Source organism: Cebidichthys violaceus, unplaced genomic scaffold (assembly GCF_023349555.1).
Source record: "Cebidichthys violaceus isolate CVI_PGR_0920_01 unplaced genomic scaffold, fCebVio1.0.p SCAF_12, whole genome shotgun sequence".
Classification (NCBI taxonomy): domain Eukaryota; kingdom Metazoa; phylum Chordata; class Actinopteri; order Perciformes; family Stichaeidae; genus Cebidichthys; species Cebidichthys violaceus.
Window position 1 is genome coordinate 10,033,835 of NW_027176285.1, and position 22,638 is coordinate 10,056,472.

The window sequence follows — 22,638 nt, forward strand, 5'->3', positions numbered from 1 at the left end:
CTCTCTGCTTTTTATCAAGTACTTGTGACTTTTTTCTTTCTTTCTTTTTACTTTTTTCCTGAGTTTGTTTTTCTTGGAAGAAGACAAACGGCAAGTGCGAGGAAGGTTGCCTTTGAACCTGACAGGAACAGCTCTTTACCGTAGCGTGTGCACATGAAAATCCCTTCCGTGTGTGTGTTTCTGAGAAGACACAAATGTGTACTTTGTAATTTGTTTGTGCGCATGAGAGTTTGTGTATTTTTTCATGAGCATGTATATATGCATGTATAAGTATAGTATAAGTATGTGGATGTGTGTGTGTGTGTGTGTGTGTGTATGTGTGAGCCAGAAGAGTCGCAGTGCAGGGTCTGGAAAAGTGTAGTGTGTTAGATTAATTGAGCATGGCAGAATTATGACAGCTGTTTACACTAGGAGCCCTACGAGCATTTTAGCACACCTTTTAGCCTTGAGTGCACTAGCTGACAGATGGACGGCTTTTTCCTTCCAGTGTAGTGGAAAGGCTGAAAACGTCATCCACCAAAGGACTGACCTTGACGATGAACCCAACCCTCGCTCTTTGAAGAGTGGTCCATTGGAATACCAAGTTTAATGAATGCATACTGGAATGTGCATCTAATTAGAAACAGGTCAAAGTTAGCAAGATGTCCATGCAATCACCATTAGCCAGACACTTATTGCAGGCTCAGGTAGGCTAATCGATGGGGAACAAAGGCATTTCAGTGGACAAGTGCATTGAGGCAAAGATGTAATCATCACTATGATGATCAGTTTATAATTTCAGACCATACTAAAGTCAGCAAGGAAGAAATAAGAAGGGCATTTACAGGCATTTGATGCACAGATCCTAGAACTGTAAAGGACACCCAATATGTGCTGGGTGTACAGCTCACAGATTGAGTGTCTCTGTGTGGATAGATATAATTCCCAGAAAGCTCATGTTTAGAAGTCTTACCCTGATGTTAGCAAATCCCAGGAATATATTCTTGTGACAAGAGTGAAGTCCTGCTCTCTTCCCAGAATCACCTGCAAACACACAGACTTTCACATGCTCAGATGGACCTTGTGAGGCACGTCGAGGTGCTTTGGAATCTTTGCACACTTTGACTGGACCCTATGGATATATGCACATAGTCACGAACATGCATTAAAAAACACACACGCACAGACATGAAGTTGTGGGCCTGCACACACGTAGTACCTCAACGAGCGCTAAACAAACAAACAGTTAACATTCAGAGATCCCCTAAGAAGTGAAAACACATTACCATGCTGAAGCTGACATACACGGTCCAAGTGAAACAGGAAAAAGGTGTTTTGGTGCCTCTACAAAAACAAGGCTTTAGCTGAAAACTAGCCTTTTCTGGCTACCCCACTGGCAAGGGACATTCACACGAACGACTTTAAATGAGCTCAGTGTTCATGAGATGCCTATACAGAGAGATTTCCATGGGGTCTCCCTTAGTTAAACATGCACTTCAACCTAATTTCCAGGAGAACATGCACTTAGAAAGTATACTGTATATCATATTAATGCATCTGTTCCCTTATCGCAACTACCTTTTTAGTCCCTCTGGAAATAAGACTTTTCAGAATATTTCAGAATTATCTATAGAGTGTTCAAAATGTATACATTGAAGTCTAATTGGAATATATACCAACAGATACTGAAATCAAATTAGCAATAAGGATCTTATACATGTGGCTTATGAATATTGCAAAATAACTATATTATTGAAAAGAGTCGAGGTGTCAGCTCCCCTACAGGTGACCGATGGACAATGCTTTTTATTATTGATGCAGAGTTTCTCTTATGTCCATGTCCACATTCACACTCAGAAATAAAGGCATGCACATATTAACTGACTTTTTTTTCCATCTTCTCTCCAGGCCTATACGACAAATGTTTCTACGCCTCCAGTGACCGAGGCTGGCTGCTTGGCATCCAGGCGGTTAGTGAACACGGGAATCGTGACCCTCGCTTTTTCTTCTCCCTTAAAACTGACCGTGCCCACAAAGTGACCTCCATCCACTCCAACGCTCGCTATGTACCCAACCAATGGGCACATGTTGCAGTCACATATGATGGCGTGTACATGAAGCTGTTTTTCAATGGCGCCCAAGTGGGTGTCAGTCGGGAGCAATCGGGCGATGTCTTTAGCCATTTGACCAAAAAGTGCAAAGTGCTGATGATCGGGGGGAATGCACTGAATCATAATTACAGGGGGGCAGTGGAGAGGGTGGGCCTATGGAGGCAGGCCAGAGGGCAGAGGCAGATTGTCAGGCATATGCAAGGCCACGAGGACCCCCAAGATCTACCTCAACTGGTCATACGTGAAACTTTCGAGCACCCAGGCCGGAAGTGGCTGACAGTAAAAGATGGTAGCTTTCCTCAGCCTGAGCAGGGGGCAGGTGGGCGGTTAGGATTTCTGGGTGGTGGTGTAGTTGTAAATTCGGAGGGATTATTGGACACAACGCTGGACCCTCCAACATGTGGTCAAACTGTCTGCGACAATGTTGAGGTCATCAAAAACTACAACCACCTTTGGACCTTCCGTCGAGCCAAGAAAGTACGATATCGTGTAATAAATGTTTGGGACGATGATCGGATGAAGCCAACTGTATCAGACCACCAGATCAGCCTGCAGCACCAGCAGCTAAATGATGCCTTTAGCCCCTACAACATCACCTGGGAGCTTAGCATCCACAACGTGACCAATTCCTCCCTTCGAAACCGCTTGATTCTAGCTAACTGTGATATCAGCAAAGTTGGTGATGATGCATGTGACCCAGAATGCAACCATCCGCTGACAGGGTTTGATGCAGGTGACTGCATGTCAGGGCATCGGAGTCGTTGCCCTGAGCACAAGCAGGGAAATGGTGCATGTGACCCTGAATGTAACTGGGAGAACTTCTTCTATGACCTTGGCGACTGCTGTAACCCCAATGTGACGGATGTGACCAAGACATGCTTCAACCGTTCCTCTCCACACAAGTAAGATCACTGTGTTCACATTTTGCATGAAACCCTGTTTGTAGGAATGACAATGCTCTTTGGTATGAACACAAGACTTAGATTCACCAAAAAGATTTAACCACCCACAACATTCCTTGCTTAAATTGATTCATTTTTTGGTTGACATGATGAGTAGTTTTGGTAAACCAACTCCACACCATGGCCTCACATGTCTAGAGTAAATCAAAAAGCACATCTTTCCATACATGTGTCCCTGAAGGGAGGTTTTAATGTTTAGTCCTACTGTTTCCTGACCATTTGGGCTGAGGCTGAGTGTAACATAACTCCCAGCCTGTGTGGCCTGGGAAATCCTCCGGGAGCAGCTAGTCCAATCTAGCCTTGGCCTGGTTCAATCAGTGTTCCACACTTAAGCAGGGCAAAACAAACGCAACCGGATGACTTTTCTAGTAGCAAGTGCGCAAGCCAGACTATTAATTGTTGTATCAAAGTTTCAACAACTCTCCCCACCTTTTTCCACTCTGTCTGCTATACTCAATCATCTAATAAAGCTGGCTTGATTAGAGAGGGGAGTTTTTTTTTGGGAAAGAGTGATATTCTAAACAGAGTGTAAGGGCAATTAGAGGTCAGAAAAGAGAGTCCAGTATGATTTTGGCTTGTAGCAATGGAAATCATTTAAAAAACATACCACTCTCTCCAGGAAACCACTGATGTTTCACATGTTTCCTGGGGAGGCAGGTATGGGTCCCTAAACGTGGGTGCCTGAAAGAATTTTCCAGGAAAAACGATGAAGAAAGTTTATTTCACTTGCACATGAATACCCCTATTACAGAATCTTCTAGATGGACTGCACGTCAAGCAAGAGATTATGTGGTTTCATGTGGCCACTTTGGGAGAATACAGAGGCCTTCATAAATGCATGCAAATTTTTGTTTTTGTGGTAATGTCACTGTGGCTTGTAGATGATGAGTAAAAGCTGGCAAGAAAAATACATCTCTGGAATTTGCTGTAATAAGGTTTGTGCCAGACCTCCAATAGCAGGATTGTTTGTTTCCTTCATTGAAACTTAACACAGTAGAATGAAACATTTTTGTGGACAATGCAGGGGATCTTAATAGTTATGAAAGAAAATGACAGAAATTCAGATGTTTGTCAGGATTTCTTGCCACTGTCATATGGGGACAAGTGAAAGGGAGAAAATCTAGTGGGCCTAGTGTGTGGAATTGTTTGGTTCTTTCTGATAGCATGAATCAAGGAAACCAGTCTGTTTTCAATCACTGTTAAGCTGGAAGCATTGTCTGTTTGGCACTATCCTGTTGTTTAAAATGACCGCAAAATAGCTAAATAATGACTGATTAACAACATCAGAGGGTAAAAGCAGGTGGGTTTGCTGTTGCTTCCATAATTCCCATCGCATCCCTTCCAGCTTAGTCATCATTAGAAGCTAATTCATCAAGTGGCAGGGAAACTACTTCATTTAGACATCAGCCATTGGCAAAACGCTTGCCGTTGCAATGTTCAAACCTCCCTGCGGCCATTTGAAAGATGGGCTTGTGAAAGGAAGGATACCAGAAAGCGAGAAAATGAGACAGACAGAACAAGGACAAGATAATTCTCAGTCTAAAAAATAGATATAATCTCCCCAAGTGGTTGCTTATTTTGCTTTGATTATGGTATGTCTGGAGAGACTTGCAGAGAGCTGCACTACAAACAGTTTGACATTCCTCCTTAATTATGGAATTCTGGATGAACAATGTACCGCATATGCAGGGGAACAATGGTTGTGAGGTACTGCATTTATTTTTGCAGCGTTTGCGCCTGTTACCACTTACATGTACGGTTTTCCAAAATCTGGCTAACACAGGACACAGGCAGTTCTGTGGTTCTGCAACAATCTCTCCTCTGAAAATACTATTGATCATAATCCCCCATCTCCCTCCCTCATTTGGCTGTGGGAAATATTTTGTATTGTTTTCCCAGCCCTTGGTTTTGACACTTTTTTTGGTTTCGGTGGTATTTGATGTTATCTGACAGCATTTACATTCTTATGTATGCAGCTAGGGGCATCTGAAATTCTGGCTGTAATTTATACACTGTGAATTTACATGATGTGTGCAGAAAGGCAGAAAACAAATGGCACTGAAAAAGAAGTTTGAGAAGCTTATATGAGTCTTTGACTGTCAATGAAAGATCAATGTAATATCCAAGCAACTTGACAGAAGATCAATCCTATCATATCAGAAAGCTTTGCGAGTTTCTGAAATGTATAAATATATTTGTAATACCTCCCAAACTAAAGCAAGATGGATACACACACTTTGCAAGGTGGATATTAGGACCATTTCGGCCTCAATATGTTTTTGGGAAATGAAGTTTTGGCCTGGCTTTATCAGAGGCTAATAGGTCATCTGTTTTCCCTTGGCCTCTGTCTTTCTCCCCTTACTGAGTCAATATCTCATATGGTGGCAGGTTAATGGATGGACCACCCTTTCTCTTTCCTTCACTCCCTCTCCCTGCTGTATTTTAGCTCAGAGTGGGGAGCTAATCTCCAGGGCCCTTGACTTGGGTGTTTTACAGTTGGTCGTCTAAACCTTAAGCCCCCATCCCATAAAACATAATGGAGTGCTTGGGCGTAAATACCAGGAGTTTGCACTTCCCTTTTAAAGCCATAGCACACTTATAAAGCACCTGCTGCTAAAGTTTCACCTGTGCTTGCATGGGGGCTGATAAACGTCTTTCTGCTTAACCAAGGGAGGGAAGAGTTGAGTAAGGAGGGGTTTACTTGGGCCACTGGGCAGGCAGGGGAGTTGCATCTGGCTATGATGGGATAATGTGTCGACAGACACTGTAGGTGGTCTTTTGAAAATATGACACCCTGGGGTATTCTGTCAATAGTGCCTTGGTGGGGTCATTGCGGTTTAGAAAGGCACAGATGAAGAGGTATGCACATTTTGCCAGGACTGATAGTGTTCACCCCAGTGCTCTATTAAGATCTCCCACTTCAGATGGGAAAACTGGGGAGCATCAAACCCTTCCCATCGTCAATTCCATACTTCTCCAAATCCTTCTTTTTCAAACTCTTCTCTAAGCAACGAGCAGCCCTGGATCTGAGCATTGACACAGTTCCTATGCATGTCTCTTACTTGGAGGGAAAAAAAGAAAATCAACGGAGTAAGTTAGAAGGTTAAAGAGGAGAGTGCAAGTATAGTAATAAAGGCGGAGATGAATGATGGGTTTAGGGGCTGTGGTGTTGAACGACTCGATGACAGAGGAGCTTAGGGCCCCCTCCAATTTTAAAAGTGTTCTTGGTCGTGAGACTGTCATTGCCATGCCAGCTTACCCCTGCTTTCACACTATGCTGCCCCAGACACTTGTATACAAGGCAAATTTATGGGCTTTTATGAATTATATATGAGTGTAAATGTATGAGGTCATAATCCCCCATTTAATATGTATCAGATATAATAGCATTAACACGGCAGTTTGAGCTATACCTTGCGCACCCCTGGATCTCCAACAGATGGCCTCCAGTGATGCTTTAAATTTAAGCTTGATTTTATGCGCTCACCTTATCTTACTCTCTCTCTCTCTCTCTCTCTCTCTCTCTCTCTCTCTCTTTCTCTCACTACTTCAATTTTTTTTTTTCATTCTTTGTTTTTGTAAGTCTTTAAAGATTTTTTTCTCCAGGATATGTCCAAAAAGTGGTGTGGTTAAATGCATGGAAAATCCTGTCTTTCCCAAGTGGCTCATCTTGGCTAAAAAAATGTTTGATGGGAGGCGAGAGAGAGGGGAACAGGGACTAAGGGATGGTGAAATAGTTGAGGGGTGAGAGAGAGATAGAGAGACTGGGGGCGGGGTAAAGGGTAATTGGCGAGGAGGTTTGAGTAAGATGTAAATAGACAGATCGAAAGTCAGAGGTCCAAACTGCTCTGACGATTAACACCCTCACAATGAAATCATTGGGCTAAGGCTTCCTAAAGTTGCAACCCAAGCCTTTACCAAAGCTCTGTCAGCATCTGAAATCAAACATATGGACATATATGCAAATGCAGACAGACAAAGGGTTTTTCTTATTTAATCAAATATTCTAAGACTCTTGATCTGAAAGTCTCCCCGTTCATCAATCCGGCACATTGTGATTTTATAACTGGACGAGGGCTTTATAATAATTGAACTCAGATGAGCTACTGTAGGTTCTGACCCTACAGTAGAACTGCTGTTCTTGTTCATTGCTGACTCAATCATTTCACCGTCAAACCCCTCTGACCCCCCCCCCTTTGCATGTCCAAAAACTCTGGACAAATATTTTCTAAGGAAATAATGAAATTCCTGAAATTATTAGGAAGGACCTTATATTATCTGCTCTCTCTCACTCTCTCGCCTTAGATCTGGCCCCAGTGGCCCCCAGTTGCTCTCGCATAGGCTTGAAGAAAGCATTTGCAACACTGAACCCTTTTATTCAAAATGTTTGTTTTGAGGGATGGATGGCTGCATCTTCACCAAGCAGGAACTTGTGATTTGAGGCAAACAAATCAAAGATTGTAGAGATGTCATGAAACCTTTGCATATGAAATGAGCATTGGTGGTAACCTTAGCAGGTTTACTGCGTTGCGGGGATTAGCTCACTGGTGTAAATTCTTCCAGAACACTGCATGTTACTGACTTTTACTTTGCTTTCTTTAGGCTATATACGCAATAAGACAGAACTTAGTTTTACACTAAAATTTTTATATTTTATACTGGCATTACATTTTCAAATACCAAAAAAGAAAAAAGAGCACATTGGCACAGCTGGTCACATTTTATCGACTTAATACATTTTGGAAAGGCTGTGTACAAAATAGATTCTGCACATCTAATAATGTAGTTCAACTTTGGAGACTTGACATCAAATAAAATCTAATACAAATATCATATACATTGAATGAATACTGGTCAATAAAAAGGAACTACTGTAGTTTAACGCTGGACCTAAAGTGGTACCACTCACACAGTTGCACTTCTTTTGGCAACCAGATGCTCCACTATAATTCAGATAAAATCAGAAGATGTCACATTTTATCAATTCTAGTTTGAGCTGCTGTTCATGTGGATATTTATGTTATCACAGGGCCATAAATTGTGTTGCATGCCATAGATTCTTGCTAAATGCAGTTTGTTGGAAAATAGTTAAATGACAACATGCAAAATAGTGTATTTTTTTCCAGTGTGTAGGCTTTACTGTCAGTGATAACCTCACCCCTTTAGCCTGTATGCGAAAGAAATCAAATGAAATCAAGTCAAGTGGCTTTGTCCAGTGGAACTGTACACCACCTTATGACTTTACAAGAATTCAAAACGTAGTTTAAATATTCTTTTATTTCAGTTGTTGAGTGGAAGAGTAAATATAAATAGTACACTCTAGGATTTTGCACTTCACAAAGGCACAAGTCTTTGAATTTTTTTCTTTCATCCTTATATTTACCTGGTACTTAAGTGGGACAGATGTGATGTGCACTTGAAAAAAAAAAAAGCATGATAGGTACTCAAAATGATGTAGCACGACATTTGATTATAAGTATACGTTTTAAGGGTTGGTAGTGTAATCTTAGTAGACCTTGATTGTCTGAAATTATCAATAACTTTTACAGACAGGATCTTTTGTATTTATGATATATGGAATTGATCAAATTGAAACATTGCGCTATTGAGATGGCATCTTTATGAAATTCCTTAAATAAGATATGACCAGTCTCTATTTTATGGCAAAGCATTTTCACTGATAGCATACAAAGTGTCATTCCTATTCCTAATCCTAATCTCATTTTTACAATGCCATAATTTGTCAACTATCAAAGACACAGGGTACTATTCGCAAAATATCAGAGCAACATGAAGTGCATGTTATTTTACAAGTAAGTACACATCCAACCAAAGAAAGGAAGGGTAAAATAACTTAGAGCACTCTTTCGCTGGGAGGAAATTCTCCCTGCTGCAGGGTCAGGGGCAGTAAAGGCATGTTGTTTTAGCCTCGGTGTTATCACACGCATTGTTATGATCTAAGCACATACAAAATAATAGTACGAACCATAACGCTGGTAAGTGGGTCACACAAATTAGGTCAAAACATCCAAAGAGGATCTAATTTGTGCTAATAGGGACAATTCCATGTTTTTTTCTGATAAACTTGTTTTTGTATCCATAGTGTATCTATTTCCACAGCCTTTTAAAGTGTATGAAAAGGAATAAACTATCACTTCAGCATATGCAACAGATTACTGACTCTTCAAAGAGAACTGAGCTTGTTGATGCTGTTTGCCAGGACCACTAGCCACGGTCCCATGTTTGATGTGTTCATAAAATTAATGATTTGCTTGGAAGGATCTCATTGTGTTGAGTGATTGCACTTGTAGTCGTTAGTGCTGCCGTTAGTATTCCCACGGCTGAAACAAAACACTATGTCATGGAGACATCGGAATATTTGTCAAATGTCATATGCATAAGCCTGGCAGGAGTCATTTACTGTTAATTTCACTCAGGAGTCCATTGTAATAAAATAAAAAGTGTCATTTTATTGCAGTACAGCCTGTAAAACCATGAAAAACATTAAGCAATGTCACAAAACGTCCAAAAATCCTAGATTATTTTTGGTCCCACTAAATAAGTAGATTTATTCCCACCAGAACCTGTTTGGTGTAGCTTGCCATGACATCACTGTATGTGATGGGTACTTAATTAAGGGGATCCTCAAAGACAGACATAATAATAATAACAAAACTATTGCACTGGTTATTGCATGATTTGCTGCAATGAAATGTAATGGAGGAAAAAAGAAGACGATATGAGTGGTCAAAATTGATACCAGCCCAATTCACAGTACTATAGCCTTATCTGACACTAATCATAACCGCACTGCAGGTGCACAATCACTGTGCCAGGACTCCAAGACACAATGTCTCTTAGGCAGAGCAGAGACAGAGGAAGTATTTAAATTCAAAAGGGACCTAATCCTGAGCTCTGTCTTCCTGATATATAACACTACGTTAGCTCTTTTTGGCTAGGAACACTGTTGTTATTTATAAAACTTTGCCTTGGTGAAATCTTCATTCACTTCCTCATTGTTGAGCTATTAACCTAATGTGAAATGCTGTTTTTCTTCTCATGCTTTTTATCTTCCAGAGCGTATTTGGATGTTAAAGAGCTGAAAGAGATTCTACATTTGGATGGCTCAACTCACCTGAATGTCTTCTTTGCCAATTCTTCTGATGAAGATCTGGCGGGGGTTGCCACTTGGCCATGGGACAAAGAGGCCCTCACACATTTGGGTAGAAGACAAACACATACACACATACATGCATGCGTGCAAACTCACATGCACACACATCCTGTCTTTGGCAGCCTAGATTGTTGATTTTGAGTAATTCAAGCCCCAAGCAGTTTCTCTCTCAATCACAGCTCTTACAGGGAAAAAGGTGATAATGAAGCTGCGGAGGCCCATTAATAATGCATTGTCTGAATTTTATTCCAGTTCCGCAATTACTTTACACTACACTAGGAAAAGGCTTTGTGTTGTGTGCACATTTACTTTAGTGTTTTCAGTGTTTACATCATGTGCATGTCTTCTTCCTCATTTTCTCAGGTGGAATTGTTCTGAACCCTTCCTTCTATGGTACATTTGGTCACACTGACACAATGGTCCATGAGATCGGTCACAGTCTTGGACTTTATCACGTGTTTCGAGGTATATCAGAGATCGAGTCGTGTAATGATGCATGTTTGGAGACTGAGCCTTCAATGGATACTGGAGATCTGTGTGCAGACACCAACCCCACTCCCAAATACAAAGGCTGCCACGATCCTGAACCTGGCAACGAAACCTGTGGCTGTCGACATTTCACACACACGCCGTTTAACAACTACATGAGCTATGCAGGTGAGATGGAGCCTCCACATATGTTTTGCTACTTATCTGGGCAAAACGCTACAGTTCTACCTCTCACATGAAACTGACACACAGAGATCCCGTAGAGGAATTTGTTGAGTCTGTGTGCATACTGAGATGGATGTGGAATTTAGCAGGGACATTTCATGGGAAAAACCCAGCAGGGGGCACATCCTTTCATGTCACTTGTGAAAAAGTGAAAATTTTTTTGTTGTCATAGTAAAATGGAATAAAAGACACTGCTAAGTACAAAGAGGTGTCATATATCATTTTTCATGGGATCTAGACCAGTGGAATCATTTCATTTCTCCCTTTTCCTGTCACTGATCAATCCAAAATCCAACCCCCCCACTCCTCATGATGACCACCTACATTCCACCTACTTTCAGATGATGCCTGTACAGACTCCTTCACGCTGAACCAGGTTGCTAGGATGCACTGCTACCTGGACCTCATCTACCAGACATGGCAACCCGCTTCCAAACCTCCTCCAGTGCCAATGTCCCCTCAAGTGGTTGAGCAGCATCATAATTCCATCACCCTGGAATGGTTTCCACCGATTTCTGGACACTTTTACAACAGGTGAAATGAGCTACATACACAACTTCATCAAACAGACTCATCAAACTGATGAAGTTGTGTATGCTAATAAAGTTGAAAGAGATGAATTACATTATTGAATATTGTTTGGGTTATTATAACAAGCAGGGTAATTTAACGTTACATTTTTTTTACAGACTAAAACACCTAAAAGGGAGCCAAATAACACCATCTTAAAACTTTGTTACACTCCCATTATTTGGCACATCATTTGAAAAAATATTGACATAAACGTAATTGTCTTTACTGTATAAATGACATGTATTTGGTCTGTATCTAAGTTGGTTGCTGTGCCTGTCTGTTGGTTTCCTAGAGAAGTGGGATCAGTGTGTGATAAATGCACTGAGGGTAGAGTTCTACTGCAGTATGCCTCCAACTCCTCCTCCCCACGACCGTGTGCCCCTTCAGGACACTGGTCCCCACGAGAGGCTGAAGGTACAGTATGATACTATATACTATACTTTGTGTTTTTGGCATCAGACAGGTGTGACCTTGTTGTTGATTTTCTGAGTCAATTCTCTGACGTGCAAAAAATGTTTTGACTGACTCAACTTAAAAACATACAAATGACTCAGTGGATTCACGACACTTGGGCCGTGGGACAACATGGAAGGATCGAGGAGGTCACTTCCCAATGGATGATGCTGTATGGTACCACAATTTCCATATGAGGGCTCAGGCTCGAAACCAAGGTTAAAGATCATGTCTTGGCTGTAATCCTGATTTGTATAGTGTTGTGGTGGCCTGGAATTGGGACATTTTTTCCCCCCTGGATAAGATTTCATATTTGCTTATTCACAAAGGCAGATATTTGCTTAAAATGGAGCAAGCTAGAATCAGCTGGGTTGTAGACATAGACTGTATAGGAAGTAGACATAATCATTGTGAGCCTTGAGTTTGACGTTTGGGCCATTGCCATCTTGGATTACGTGCATTGCCATCTTGGCTTTTTGCAACCAGTGCGCAGAAGTTACCATATTTGGAATGCGGAGGAGTGACGTAGAGCCGGCGTATATGGCTCTGGTAATGGCAGCGACCTGTGAGTCACAGTAAGCCCACCCTAAAGCATACTCCACTTTATGGTCCATTTTACTCTAAATGGGACAATAATTTACTAAATGAACATCATGCTGTATTAAAGAAGACTTGAAAATAGCGATGTTTACCATGTTTACTGAGGTAATAAATCAAGTGAGAAGTAGAGTAATTTTGTCATAGACTTCCATACTATCGGACTTCTTTTTGCAACCAGAGGAGCACGCCTCCTGCTGACCAGTAAACAGAAATGCAAGTTTTAAGACACTTCTGCCTTGGCTTTGCTCGTCAGAACCAGAAGTTGCTGCCTGGTTATAAAACGAGCCTGTGTGTTTAAGAGCATCTGGCAGCCATGTTTTGCAAGCTAGCAAGTTTAAATATGACAAGGACCAAACCATGAATTTGACAAACTTATCTTGGATAAACCCTCCTAAATAAAATAATGTTAAAGCGCGGAACAAAATTGCTACCCTAAACACTGCTATGTAAGCTGAGCACAAGCTACAATTAAGTAAACTAGCTTATTACTAGCCAGCTAGCTAGCTTATTATTCAGCTGAAACTCCTGAAAATCACCAAACAGCTGAATCCACTGATTACTGAAATGTGAAATTGTTAAAAGTGTGATCATCGTGTCGGAAAAAAGAACTTGTCACAGTTTTGAGATGCATCTTGTATACACTTTAATGGTCAGGCTGTCCAATTAATGAGTGCATTTAGTCCATTTCATGCAGCTATTCGCTGCCAGTAAACTTAAACATAAGTTCAAACTAATAGGCTACTAACAAGTTATAGTTAGTGCATAGTCTACTCTCAGCATCTATAAGTGAGATGTGAAACAGTCACAATCTAATCACAATGAGGCCATCCAGTACCCAGACCTTTAAATCTAAAAAGCAGGGATTTTACTGTTTATAGACATTCATCACTCATCCTACTTTATTTAAGATGTATTATTTTATTCTATTTTAATGTTATTTTTTAATCTATACTTTATTTCAAGTTGCTTTAATTATAATACTGTTATTATAGCATAAATTGTCAAATTGTTCTATTTCTGACTTATTTTTGTCTTTCCTGCTGTTTTTACGGTTTACGCTCGTTCTGTTTTATTTTCGGCTTGTCAGTGTTGGCATCAATATACTGGGTTTTGACCATTTAATATACAAAACTGTACATACTGTGCCAATATCCATGACCATATGTGATGTGTAATGCGGACAATAGATTTGTCTGCTCATTGACATATTTTGCGTCCTACCACATATTGCTATATTTGTAATGGGGGTTGATAGTAGTTCTTGCCTGGTTAGACAATACCTCTGTCAACCAAGGATGTATATTTCTGGTAGGGACAGAACCCGATTGCAGCGCATTGTTTACAGTCCGATTAACAACTTGGCATTGTGGGATGCAAGTTGTTAATCAAGTTAAGCAAGTTGTTAAGGTTTGAGTTGAGAGACGACGTGTACGATCAAATTGTTTGGCAATTAGTTTGCAAGCCACTTTTAAACCCCCAAAAATAATAAATAAATTATACTTGGCTTCAGAGATTGCATTTAGACCAGTGCATTTGGCCTTTTTTTCTTTCCACACGGACTGTTTACCTGCATTAAACCAATGCCTGCTGAAAGGTATATAGTAACTACTGCTCGGACTACAAATGGAAACCAAAATACTTCTTGCGCTGACTTGGTTTTACAATAATGACGCATTCTAATGAGCTGTCAATCAAATGTACTTGTATGTAGATCACTGTTCGTCAACTGGAGCAATTTGTGCTTCCATGTAAAAATCATTGATTAATAATAATAATAATAATAATTAATAATATAGTAATCTAACCACAACACAACAATATTAATTATATCAACCACAATTATATTATGCAGAGCAATTCAATTTAGATTGTGTTGCTTTGTCTGACTGAGTCTGTGTGTGTGTTTGTGTAGGTGTGTGTGTGTGTGTGTGTGTGTGTGTGTGGATGTGCTATAGATGCTAAAGTCACTGAACCTTGCCTTCACACTGACTATAGTGTATGTACCAGAGGCAAGTCTGGGCTTGTCTAACATGCTGTGTGTGTAAACTGTACTCTATTTTCCCTCTTGGAAGGGGTCCCTGTTTGTGGCAGCTCCCCATTCCCTGTCCCTCTGCTGCTTGCGCCAGTTTCTCACTGGATACCACAGCTGCCGTTTCCTGCTGTGATGGCGCATATGTGTCCAGCAGTTAGTAACTTCCAATAGACACTGGGAAACTACTCTAAGATTATGTAAGCATTGGCCTATTAACTATTGGCATATTGGAAGATAAGCGTGTCAACATAAGCACTTGTGTGACTGTGCATGTGTGCATTCATCAGCATTGATGCATACACATGGCACCTCAGCCCGTTGTCATTCCCAGGGCATCAAATACCAATGCTTTGACACTTACTTTGTTGTCTGATATTTATGCACAAGGCGTAATTTAGCGTCCCTATGAGAAGCACTGGGCCTTCAAGTAACAACAATGTAAGTCCATCCGCGTCACTGTTAGACGCTCAGAGAAAATGCTCCTTGAGCGTGATGATATAGTTTAAAGACTGAAAAATGATTTTGAAGTTACGTTAGTGATGTTTGTGATGTGTTTTCTGTACTCATGTTATGTTGTTTACATTTTACTTAGTTGATTTTGTTGCCTAAACCTAAGGTCACGTACTTATTTTAAGCCCAATCATGATGTTTTTCCAAACCGAACTAAGAGGTTTAGTTGCCTAAACCTAAGTGTGTTTTTGTTTAAATTCACAACGATAACCACATGTTTACTGCAGCCATGCGCTGGGCTAGCCTGTGAGTTAGAAAGTAATGCCAAGAGGTCTGACCAAGCGTCAGTATGTTGGAATTAAAATGTGTTGGGCACCTGTTAACTAAGGACTTGCTGTGTGCTCACACTACTTGACTGGGAAATATTGGCATGGTGAGGTCAAAGAGAGCCAGAGAACCTCTCATACGTTTTTACTATTCTATGGCCTGGAGAAATATGGCTGGACAAAAAAAAAAAGCAAGAATGAAAAAAAGGCAAATACACATGGATATAGATTCAGGGAGGGGGTAAGAGAGGTTGGGTGGGGTGGAAACCACCCAAGATAGTTGGGAGAATTGCATGTGGTTAGTGACAATCTCAAGGGAGAATCCTGAGTTGATTGAAAACAGCAGTGTGCATGAATGGAAGTGAAAGGTCCAGCATGTGTATGTTCGCCAACATGTGTGTGGGAATGTGTGTGTAGCTCTATGTGTATACACATTCCTGTTATTTTGTATGTGCACATGGAGGTGCACTTACAAAATAGTACTCTTTATATGCCTTTTCAATTTATGGAATACACAAAATCTTTGCGTTTATGAGTAAATATGTTGTATGGATTTACTCAATAAGTTTTAACAGCAAACATGTGTGTCTATATGTTAAGGTCAAAGATATTATGACTGGCTTTGCTAGTTTATGTGATGCCAGGGTTTGTCTGCCTGACATCTATCTATCTATCTATCTATCTATCTATCTATCTATCTATCTATCTATCTATCTATCTATCTATCTATCTATCTATCAGTAACAAAAAAACCAACCTTTGAATGCAACATGGTGTGACATTGATTCTTAAGCAGTAGAGTGTCTGCCTTCGGAGTGAGAAAGTGTGTGACAGTGAGTCATCGATAGTAAGTGCTGGAGCCAGACACTTCTTAGAAAGCATAGAGCGTGCATGCCCGGACATATCCCTGTCTGTTTATTCATCCGGCTCCCTGGACTTTTTGTGGATCAGTACAATTCTCCAGAGCAGAAGGATTATGACTGGATAGTCCACAGGCACCAGCATCTATCATGGAGTTATACTTCGCTAACTAGTCATTTTTCCGTAAGTTCAATGAAACATTGATCATCCTTGCTTTAGAGCAGCACAGTATCAGAATTTTAGCTGAATAAAAAGTATTTAAAAAAAAAAAAACAGTGAACAGAAGAGTGACGTAGAGACGCCGTATATGGCTCTGGTAACGGCAGCGAACTGTCAGTCACAGTAAGCATCAGAGTACATCACTGTAAAATCAGGTCGTAGTAGATGTTAAAGTCGGCTGCTGTTTGTTAATACAGCATTCAAAAATCTCCCCTCGCAGTGATGGTCAAACGAGCCAGAGAGTGAATGAAGAGAGGCCGCCGTTAGTGAGAACAAAGTATTGAATCAGAAGAATGTAACGTTATTTTCTGATTGTTTTACAGCTGTTTCATTCTAAAGCACAAATAAACACATCTACACCTCATCACAAACCTGCAGGAAGGTGCCGGATTTTGAATGAATGCAGCCCAAGGCACACTTCATCCTGCTGTGGCCTGTCTGCTCTCTCTCTGGTCTGTGTCTCCACTTGGCACCACACAACTGAGAGACTGACAGGGCAAACACATACACACAGAAGCACATACAAACACACACACACACACACACACACACACACACACACACACACACACACACACACACACAGCTTCCACCATATCCCAAACCCTCAGGAATAGTGCTTGGTTGTGCACTAATTTGGCCACAGTTGAAATTGCAGGTCTCTAGTCCAATAATACTTTCTAAACACAACTATTACCATCTGTTCTGAGGTCATCATCACAATATAAAACTTTTCAAATGAGAAAGAAATCTTGATTTGTTATTGAATCTTTTTTTTTTTTCATCTCTATTGTTTAATGTGTAATGGGACATAGAGGCCCACCGTCCACCTGATTTCCCACTATTCTGTTGCTCTCAATGTTCTCAATACTGATCCCCAAGATGTAACATTGTCCACTACAGTCGCATTTATCCAGCCTCTACCTACATTCATGATACTGAAGAGCTTTGAGAGAGAATGGTTTACGTTGAGGCTAGCGCCAATTACTCCACAGTTTTTATAGAATGGGTGTTTTTGTCATCAGTCTATTGCCCAGATGGGTTCAGCTAATCAACAGCAAATGAATGGCTCATATTCAAAACTTAGGTCTGGATGGTTCAGTCACCTTGGGGCCCCCTCACCCTGCACTAAGGGAATTATAGGTCAAACACGTCAGAGCTTGGCTGTTTATGCAGCAGTAAGCTGCTGATATTTTTTGTGGGCAGCTGTGAATCTTAAATGAAATATAGCATTTATCTTGTCATTCAGAATTTTGATTACCTGACAAAGGTAGCTGCTCCGTCTATAATTAAGCAGAAAATTAAATATAAAATATTATGGTTTTAATATTGAATTTCAAACCCTTTGCTTGCACATATTGTTCTGCCAATTATAGTTACATATTTGCATCTTTGAAATACAGTTTACATTGCCTCAGGTTACACAGTGGATGACACTCCTATTCTGTCTCCTCTTAAATCTCCAACCACATTAGCAACAGCGCCAGAGCAGGAGGCAGGCCCATCATAACAGCTGACATTACAAAATATTTTCAGTGGCTACAGCTCCTTTCCTTGCAAACTCAATGAAAATGTACACAGAAAGCCAGGACTACATAAGCCGAGCAAAGCCAACCTCTTGGAGTATCTTAGTTCATTCCCCCCCCCCCCCCCCCCTTTCTCCCTCTCTCTCTTTCTCTCTGTCTCTCTTTTCTTTAATTCACCTCCACTCTGGCCACACACACACTTACAGTAAAATAATAAATGTGCTGAGATAATGTGGCTTGGAAACCATATTCAGTCCTCACTTGATTAAACACTGGAATTTTGCACGGTGCCCAGAAATGAGGTTAGCAAATGGCTTCGTTGGTTGCCAGCTTGGAAATGCACAAAAGGAAATCGAGGGAGAACATAGTGTCTGCTGCTTGCTGGCTTCTAAAAGTGCTTGATGAATGTTAGTGTACGTCACTTGGGATAATGCGAGTTAGCTGTGTGTGGACTCCAAATATGGCTGGAGTGTGACTGTTAGAGGTTGTAATGACTGTGCTGAAGTGAGAACCCTGCACAGGCCCCTCTCAGAAGGTACACACCTCAGTTCTGCCTTTCCTCTGCAGATGGACTCACAATGAACTCTCAGTTTCACCTCTACCTTGATGTTGCAAGAAGTGTAGATACACTAAAAAGATCCCCAATGCACATTCTTGATCTGTCAGCATTCATAAAAATGATATTTACAATTTGGAAAGAATGTTACCTGTTCTAAGATTTTTTTTCTGCATCCTACAGGACCTGTACCATATACTATTTGTATTCATCACTACATGTCTTATTTAACAATTATTACCAGCTGTGACAGTGTGTGGCTTGTATTTTTCTCACCTTGTGAGTTTATGTGTGTCATCATGGTAAAATGTGGTCCTGGAGACACCTACTGTAGTGGGAACTACCACAGAAGTGGTTTTAATTACTTTGCCAGGTGTCTGTATTTCTGTCTGGGACTTTATTTGGCTCAATTTGGCATCGCGGCTAGAGTGATCCCCTTGCAAGATGGTCTCTAGTTCATTATGTGAATATAAGAAATTAATAGGTGACTTTTGCTTATTGTGTCTGATTTATATTTAATGTAAATTTGTTGTGTCTGTCTTGTACCCACAGGCCCTCCAGATGTGGAGCAGGCCTGTGAGCCAAGTGTGCGCACTTGGAGCCCAAATGCAGGAATTGAGCAAGGTGTTGTCGGCCTGTCGGAGTGTCCTCTCCAGGGCTGCATGCTTCAGCTAGAGTTCCCCTACCCGCTGGTACCAGACTCCCTGACTGTGTGGGTCACCTTCTTCAGCCCCGAGGAAACAGCACTGCCAGCTATCCATAACATATTGCTCCTGACTGTTAGTGGGAACAACATTTCATTGGGCCCCAGTAATGTCTTCTGTGACACCCCACTGACTCTGAAGCTAGACATAGAGGAAAAGGTGTATGGGGTACAGTTTTTCACCATGGAACAACACCTAGAGATTGATGCCACCCTCTTGGCATCCAAGCCAGACTGCATGCTTTGTAGGCATTGCCAACCACTACGCTACCGGCTGTTGCGCCAACCACCCTTCACCCATGCACAACATGGTCTGATGTTGAATGAACCTACCCGCCGATATACAGACAGGTGAGTGACCTGGTAGGTGAATACTTTTGTATGAGTGCAGAAATATATTCATGTCTTCCTGAGTTGAGAAAAAAAATAGCATATCAAGTAAAATTAGTTTTTTGTCAAGGTTTGAGAAAGACCAATCTGTCCTCCGAGCAAAGGTGAAACATAGACATGATTTTGTTTTAAACAATTGGTTTTACCCAGTCTTTTTTTTAAGTTGAGAATTGCTGAACACAGTTTAGCTCCTTGCTTTAAAGTGATGTAATTGCTTCTTTTATTTTTTATTTTTTTGGACACGCTAGTAAGAAGGTGTTTATTTATCTGTGGAAACTATTCACGAAAATATGTTCTTGTAATACCAGATATCCTTTTCAATACCCCCAGGAGCACTAGCAAGCCACCACTGCTTCTGCAGTTTCTAATCTACTGCCAAACATTTGTTTCCTAAGTCACAGGTCAACCATTGCCCACATTTGTTTTTTCCCATGTTCCATGAAGCAAGGGCAAACAGATGGCTTGTTAAAGGTATTATCTGCACACTGTGGTGAGAGTTAAATGCTTTGCTTTCATGGAATGTGCTGAGTCGATAAAGATTGTGCTATACATGGCACTGCTGCGTGTTGTGCCATCTCACTATCGTTCTGTCAGCGTGGTTCACATGAGAAGGAAAGTGCTTGATAAGAGCCAAAAGGGTGAGTATGCATGTTATGCAAGATGGAGTGATGATACTTAAGTTCCATAAAGTGTCCACACACAACTTCCTGGTGGCAATGCTGTGTCCGAAGGCTGTCTGCAGTAGGGATTCATTTTTTGGGGGGTTTTGGCAAACTTCCGTGATCACTGATGTGCTGGAGGTAGTTTCACTGCTGTGGTGTATTTCATTAGCTGTGGTTGCATTCCAGTGGTAGTGGTCAGTGGCCCTGGCTGACTATTTTCTGTGGGCACATGGGATCTTATCTCTGTTAAATGGTCAGATAAGTTTAATAGCAAGTATGTGTGTTCCAACCATTAAAGTCTTTAACTCACTGAAATGAACACTAAGTGTAACAACAACAAAAGTATATGCTATATATATATATCTAGTAATGTCTACCTGAGCAGAGAATGAAATAACTCTCCCTCTATGTGTGTTGTAATCTGAGCTTTTACTTTCTTTGTTGATATGGCCGGGATGGCACCCTTTTAGCATCGTTAGCTATGAGCCTCCACTCGCCGTCGCCGTTGAGAAGTATCTTGTATCTTGCACCTTTTAGATGAAGCATATACCTAACACCAGTTTGGAACAAAACATAAAAACAAAAATTGACAAGATAAAAACACACAATTGAAAGAAACGTGCTATAGGAACAGTTTATGTATTACAATGCACAAGGGTCTGTTTGCATGTCATGGCACTACCCAAACCAAGTAAGTGAAATGCAAACAGGTTCCAATACATATACGTACTAATGTGGCATTCTTCATCCCAAAAAAAAAATTCTACAAGAAAGATACCGCCAGCAGGAGAACCAAGAGTCACTCAAGAAAAACAAATTATATATTATATATTCTGGGATCTGAGTTTAAGATAATGCTCCATCATCCTCACTGTCTGAAAACAAACATAGCCTTTGACTTGGTGGAGTAAAGAGCAAAGTTCACTTCGATGTTTTAGCATGCCACAAATCCAATGTGAAGTGCTCTGTTTGACTGCCTTGGTGCAGCTGCTGAAATGCTTTTGTTGACCACACAGTAAGCTGCTTCTTCTTGCAACATGTTTCCACGGGGTTGGATAGAGTGATGGAGGTCTTGGTTTAGGTGACTGATTGACCTGTCACTGGCCTTCATCTGAGCTGGGGCAAACTGAGCAAGAGGACAACTGACGATCTTAGCTCCAACCATGGGTGGTGGTTAGTTTGGAATGGCTGAGGGCTGGGAGGTCAGGGTGACAGAGTAAATTATAGTGGGGAGTAAGAAGGGTCAAGTGAAGATGAGATGCTTGGGCGTCAGACTGGACAAGTTGGGGGTAAATCATTGCTAGGCTCAAGGGGGGCAATAGGTGATGGAAGAGAACCTTAGGGGGTCGAGAAAGTATGAAGAGAGAGGGTAGGAGGATTGGGTTAGTTTGACCTCATCCCTCTGAGGCACCCCCAGCCTATCGGCTAATCCTCTTCCTGATGTGGGGTTCAGAGCTGTCATTCAGTCAAAGCCTATCACAGAGCTGATGTGAAGAGACCTCCCAGCCAAGAGAGAGAGAGGTTAGCCCCCCCTCTAGCATCATTACCACCCCACACCCCTCTGTAATCTGACTCTACCCTGGTTCTGCACAATTCTTCCACATACCCTCCATCTATCCCTTAACTGCTCTGCTGCTGCCGGAGAAATTAGACTACCACATGTCACCTCTTAAAGTGAAGATTCTAGATTTGCCTATTTGTTTTTTTAGCTATACACTTTCTGTCTATTCTGTTGATAAATAGCGCTGCGCTCTGGCAGTCATCATTGTGAGTATCATCTCCGTGTATCAAAAAGGCACCAGTATACTCTGACTTTTTTTTTTTTTTTTACACAACTATTTCCGTCACTGTTTGTGTATACAAATCAGTAAAACACTATGAATGCACTCCAGGAGAGACTATCTGAAAATGTGTGTCCATTCCCAACCGCTATAAACTCTTTTGCCTACGAACATGGGTGGACGACATATCAAACAAAGTAGTTCTTTTTTAGGGGAAACTTAACATTTGTTTGGGAAATTCAGTCATTACTTGGAAAAAAAACTGAAGTATTCCGTGGGACAATTTTGGTGCATTAGTCATGCCAATAATAACAATAAGATATTTCCTATCTAAGCAGTAATCATTTTTGATTTGATGTTACCAGACTAACTTTGTGTCATTGTAAGAAATTAATCAATATTTTAAATAAACTATGAATGTTTTGGCAACCCTTTTTTTTGATTCCCCGTAAATTTTCAATCCCTCTCATCACTCATTGATTTTACTGCTTAACAGTTTCTTCTTTTCATAACAGGCCGACCACCCCTTCTCTTCTCCATAAGATGTTGGACATTAGAAATGAGCC

The 22,638-nt window shown here is 41.0% G+C and overlaps 1 protein-coding gene across 1 annotated transcript in view; it reads left to right on the forward strand.

Moving 5' to 3' along the window:
• Nucleotides 1-22,638, forward strand: part of pappaa (pregnancy-associated plasma protein A, pappalysin 1a) — an 88,257-nt gene that overhangs the window by 4,123 nt on the left and 61,496 nt on the right. Inside the window, exons 2-7 of the mRNA XM_068706299.1 lie at nucleotides 1,888-2,992; nucleotides 10,130-10,275; nucleotides 10,590-10,883; nucleotides 11,282-11,474; nucleotides 11,806-11,927; nucleotides 19,089-19,590. Coding sequence (XP_068562400.1) covers nucleotides 1,888-2,992; nucleotides 10,130-10,275; nucleotides 10,590-10,883; nucleotides 11,282-11,474; nucleotides 11,806-11,927; nucleotides 19,089-19,590 — 2,362 coding nt within the window. The remainder of the gene's footprint in view (nucleotides 1-1,887; nucleotides 2,993-10,129; nucleotides 10,276-10,589; nucleotides 10,884-11,281; nucleotides 11,475-11,805; nucleotides 11,928-19,088; nucleotides 19,591-22,638) is intronic.